General features: G+C 42.2%; 1 protein-coding gene, 1 non-coding gene and 1 pseudogene across 8 annotated transcripts in view; 1 reads left to right on the top strand and 2 right to left on the bottom strand.

Moving 5' to 3' along the window:
• NVL (nuclear VCP like) overlaps window positions 1–5,034 on the top strand; it is a 97,363-nt gene that overhangs the window by 21,186 nt on the left and 71,143 nt on the right. For 5 of the 6 annotated variants that reach the window (XR_004272265.1, XM_032289375.1, XM_032289373.1 and 2 more), the window contains 3 exons: window positions 411–683; window positions 4,255–4,387; window positions 4,501–4,577. Coding sequence is in view for 5 of the 6 variants with exons in the window: in XM_032289373.1 (XP_032145264.1) it covers window positions 411–683; window positions 4,255–4,387; window positions 4,501–4,577 (483 nt within the window). In the remaining variant the exon portion in view is untranslated. The remainder of the gene's footprint in view (window positions 1–410; window positions 684–4,254; window positions 4,388–4,500; window positions 4,578–5,034) is intronic. The other variant, XM_032289374.1, reaches the window with a different exon arrangement.
• On the bottom strand, window positions 1,361–1,871 carry LOC116559005 (annotated as a pseudogene). Its single transcript, XR_004272266.1, has one exon. The product of XR_004272266.1 is annotated as a 40S ribosomal protein S24 pseudogene (transcript).
• On the bottom strand, window positions 3,935–4,041 carry LOC116559128. The gene has a single exon (XR_004272325.1). It is a non-coding gene; the product is annotated as a U6 spliceosomal RNA (small nuclear RNA).

Genomic DNA, 5,034 nt, shown 5'->3' with positions numbered 1-5,034 from the left:
TGTCACCCAGGCTGGAGTGCAGTGACATGATCTCAGCTCACTACAACTTTTGCCTCCTGGGTTCAAGTGATTCTCCTGCCTCAGCTTCCCAAGTAGCTGGAATTACAGGCACCTGGCACTATGTCCAGCCAATTTTTGTATTTTTGGTAGAGAAGGGATTTTTGCCATGTTGGCCAGGCTGGTCTCGAACTCCTGACTTCAAGTGGTCTGGCCACCTCGGCCTCCCAAAGTGCTGGGATTACAGGCATGAGCCACTGTGCCCAGGCTAACACCTATGTATTCTGATTATAAGCATTCTGAGAGAAGTTCCTGAAAACAAAATGTAGAAAACTTATTACAATAGGCAATATAACTTTCATGAGTACCTGTTGAGTAATTTATGCTAAAGTTTCATTTTATGTTTCTGCCAGTCAGCAAATCACATGAACAGTTCCCTGCTGTCTTTATATCGGAAAGGAAATCCTGATTCTGTTTCAAATACTCCTGAGATGGAACAAACAGAAACCACCTCTTCAACACCACGGTTAAGTTCCAAAACAGCCTCCATTCCCTTGAAGACTCCTGCCAAAGATTCAGAGGGAGGATGGTTTATTGACAAAACCCCAAGTGGAAAGAAAGACAGTTTTTTCTTGGAACTATCAGATGAGAAAAGTAATCCTAAGAAGCCAATAACTGAGATACAGGTATTTTCGTAATGAAATTTTAGCCCCATGTAGTTGAAGTACATTTCAGTCTTTTCATTGAAATGTATGGAGAATTTGGTCACGTTGCACTACTTGCCATTCTTTCTATCGCCTTTTCTCTTTCTTGCCTTAATTATTGAAACAGCCTTCCAGCGGTAGTCTATGTCCTTGCTTGTTCCCCTAGTTTATTCTTCACACAGAGATAGCTTTTTTTTTTCCTTCTTTTTTTTCTTTTTTTTTTTTTTTGAGACTGGATCTGGCTCTGTCACTGGGACTAGCGTGCAGTGATGCGATCTTGCCTTAATGCAACCTCTCCTTCCCTGGCCCAAGCCATCCTCCCATCTCAGCCTCCCATGTACCTGAGACTACAGGTATTGATCGACTTACGACCTATGCAACTTACGACCATTCGACTTTATGACCACAATCGCTAGCCACGACTGCTCCGCGTCTGGCAACGCAAACGTTGCCCAGCTGGGCATACGACAGTGCGGACCAGCTTCTGGCAGCATTACCATCTCCGGAGGCATGCATATAGCCTACTCAACTTATGACCAAATCGTGTTACGACCGGTCCGTCGGAACCAATCGTGGTCGTAAGTCGAGCACTAGCTGTATAGGCATGGGCCACCATGCCTAGCTAACTTTTGTATCCCTTTTTTTGTTTTTTTTTTTTTTGAAAGTTTTTAGTTTATTAAGCTTCTCGTGAAAAATCCACAACGGCCATAGACAACATCATTGCAGCACCTTTACTCCTTCGGCTTTTTGCCAGCACCAACATTGGCCTTTGCAGTCCCCCTGACTTTCTTCATTCTGTTCTTGCGTTCCTTTCGTTGCTTTCTTGAGGTCTTTTTCTTCTCATACAGGCCATGTCTTGCAAGTCTGTGTTTGGGTTCATTTTTCTTTGCATAATCCAGGGAATCATAAATCATGCCAAAGCCAGTTGTCTTGCTACCACCAAAATGAGTTCTGAATCCAAATACAAAGATGACATCCGGTGTGGTCTTGTACATTTTGGCTAGTTTTTCCCGAATTTCTGTCTTAGGCACTGTTGCCTTCCCGGGGTGAAGGACATCAATGACCATTTGTTTCCTCTGAAGTAGTCGGTTGGTCATGAACTTTCTAGTGCGGATAGTTACTATGTCGTTCATGATGGCGGCCTATCCTTACACAGCCGGGGAGGAAAAAGCTGTATCCTTTTTTTTTTAGACGGAGTTTCGCTCTTGTTACCCAGGCTGGAGTGCAATGGCGCGATCTCGGCTCACCGCAACCTCTGTCTCCTGGGTTCAGGCAATTCTCCTGCCTCAGCCTCCTGAGTAGCTGGGATTACAGGCACACACCATCATGCCCAGCTAATTTTTTGTAGTTTTAGTAGAGACGGGGTTTCACCATGTTGACCAGGATGGTCTCGATCTCTTGACCTCGTGATCCACCCGCCTCGGCCTCCCAAAGTGCTGGGATTACAGGCGTGAGCCACCGCGCCCGGCCACTTTTGTATCTTTTTTAGAGATGGAGTTTTCCCAAGTTGCCCAGGCTGGTCTGGAACTCCTGGGGTCAAGCAATTCACCCACCTCGGACTCCCAAAGTTCTGAGAGTATAGGCGTGAGCCACCACACACTATCATTCTTCTATTTAAAACTCGCCAGTGGCTTCATTCAGTCTCAAATCCAAAGGTCTTGTGAGCCAATAAAGACCTTTATGATTTGGCTGCCTGGCTTTCTCTTCAGTCTCATCTTCTACTACCCTGTTACGTATGTGAATCTGTTTCTTTAGCTGTAAATTTTACAAACTCTAAGTAGAAATCAAGTGTTTCTCATGAAAATTTACGGTCCAAATTGAGATTGCTATAAACTTAAAGTGTGTATTAGACTTTGAAGACTTACTGAAAAAATAGAATGTGAAACATCTCATTAATAATTTTTTATATTGACTCTATGTTGAAAGGATAATATTTTGGATATACTGGGTTAAGTAAAATAGATAATTAAATGAATTTCATATGTGGCTCACATATTCCTCATGGACAATGATGCTTCAGCTGGTTTCTAAGAACCAAGCTCTTTGATTTGGCAAACTTTTATTAATAGGCCTTTCCAAATCTCTTTGCTTTAATTATCCATATCATCCATATATAGAGAACATAGTTATGGTTGGCAATAACGAGTCTTAATGCTAAATTACTTTTTTTTTTTTTTAAAAAAAAACACAGAGCCTACCTTGTCACCCAGGCTAGAGTACAGTGGCATGATCACTGCTCACTATAACCTCCACCTCCTGGGCATAAGCCATCCTCCCACCTCAGCCTTCCAGGTAGCTGGGACCACAGGTGCTCTGCACCACACCTGGCTAGTTTTTGTATTTTTTGTGGAGATGGGGTTTCACCGTATTGTCCAGGCTGGTCTTTAACTCCTGAGTGCAAGCGATCTACCTGCCTCAGCCTGAATTATACTTAAAAACACGTTATTTTTTTGGGTTGGAATATTGCTACATTGCTCAGGCTAGAGTGCAGTCACTTTTCACAGGCATGATCACGGAACATTATAGTCTCGAAACCCTAGGCTCAAATGGTCTTAGCCTCCCAAGTAGCCGGGGCTACAGGTGTGTGCTAGTGTGCTTGGCTGAATTATCCTTTTTATGACTGTCCAAGCAGCTCTGTAGTCATATTTAATTTAGTGAATCATCAGCTGTCAGATGAAGACAACCATGTAGAAGACCCAGTGAGAAATAAAAGGCAAATATCAGTGTCCTTAATCAAGGAGCTCACAGTTCAGTGAGAGAGACAGAGATAAGTGAATCACTCATACAAGGCAGATTATGCCAACTAATAGTTGCAAATGCGGTATCCTGGGAATGTGAGGAAGAGCTTAAATCTAACTGAAAGAAGGCCAGGCATGGTGGCTCATGCCTGTAGACCCAGCACTTTGAGAGGCTGAGGCAGGCAGATAACCTGAGGTCAGGAGTTCAAGACCAGCCTGGCCAACATCTCAAAACCGCATCTCTACTAATAATATAAAAATTAGCTGGGTGTGGTGGTGGGCGTTTGCAATCCCCACCTACTTGGGAGGCTGAGGCAGGAGAATCACTTGAACCTGGGAGGCAGAGGTTGCGGTGAGCTGAGATTGTGCCATTGCACTCCAGTCCTGGGCTACGAGAGTGAAACTCCATCTCAAAAAAAAAAAAAAAAAAAGAAAGAAAAACTGTACAAATCTGGAAAAGAAGCATTCAAATGTTAAGATTTAGGGTTTTTTTCCCCCCGTATGGAATGCTTCACAAATTTCCATGTCATCCTTGCGCAGGGACCATGCTAATTTTCTCTGTAGTGTTCCAATTTTAGTATATGTGCTGCCAAAGCCAGCACCAGATGTTAAGATTTAAACTGAGGTTTAAGGCAGTGAGGAGAAGGACATTCCCAATAGACTGCATCTTTGGGCAAAGAAATTGGGAATAGTTAAGAGAGGTGAAAATGCTAGGGCAAGAATGAATTTTCTTTATAATGCCCCTCTTTAAAAAATAAAACAGTTATTGGCATAGAATTTTAAGCATGGCATATTTAAATTTATTTTGTTTCCAGGATTCAAAAGAGTCTTCTCTTTTGGAGAGTGATATTAAACGGAAAGGCAGGCTAAAGAATAAAGGAAGGAAAAGGAAGAAAGAAGATCTTCAGGAAGTAGATGGAGAAATTGAAGCTGTCCTGCAAAAGAAAGGTAAGGTGTGAGTCTTGTTGGTGACAATGGTCATGTTTGCTTTGAGAGAAGCATCATTCTGCGAGTTACTACTGAATCATTAATCTTTTGATCTCCTCTTTTGTTCCTACCAGCTAAAGCCGGGGGGTTAGACTTCCAGATCTCCAACGTGAAGTTTGAAGATGTTGGAGGCAATGATGTGACATTAAAAGTTAGTGCAAATTCAGAATTTTACCTCAAATGGCTATGTTACTAATCAGTTATGAAAAAAAGCCTATCTCTTTGCTTCTAATATGAACTGGGTATAGAAGAAACTGGGAAGGTTGCGAAGGGCAAACCTGACCTCTACCCTTTAGGGCATTGCAGGAGAAAAGAGGCATACTATTTTCAACTTTTCTATTATTTTAATTATAATATGCATAAGATCCATGCTTTATAAGTAATATTATCTTAACAGTACGAATAGTTCTGGTAACTTTATTTATTTATTCATTTATTTATTTATTTATTTATTTTTGAGACAGTATGTCCCTCTGTCACCTAGGCTGGAATGCAGTGGTGCAATCGGCTCACTGCAAATTCCTCCTCCTGGGTTCAAGTGATTCTCTTGCCTCAACCTCCGAGTAGCTGGAACTACAGGCATGCACCACCACACCAAGCTAATTTTT

The sequence above is a fragment of the Sapajus apella genome, unplaced genomic scaffold (genome assembly GCF_009761245.1).
Source record: "Sapajus apella isolate SASKATOON/1434 unplaced genomic scaffold, GSC_monkey_1.0 scaffold22, whole genome shotgun sequence".
NCBI lineage: Eukaryota > Metazoa > Chordata > Mammalia > Primates > Cebidae > Sapajus > Sapajus apella.
Note: the sequence above shows the minus strand (reverse complement) of the source record. Positions and strands in the feature narration are given on the sequence as shown.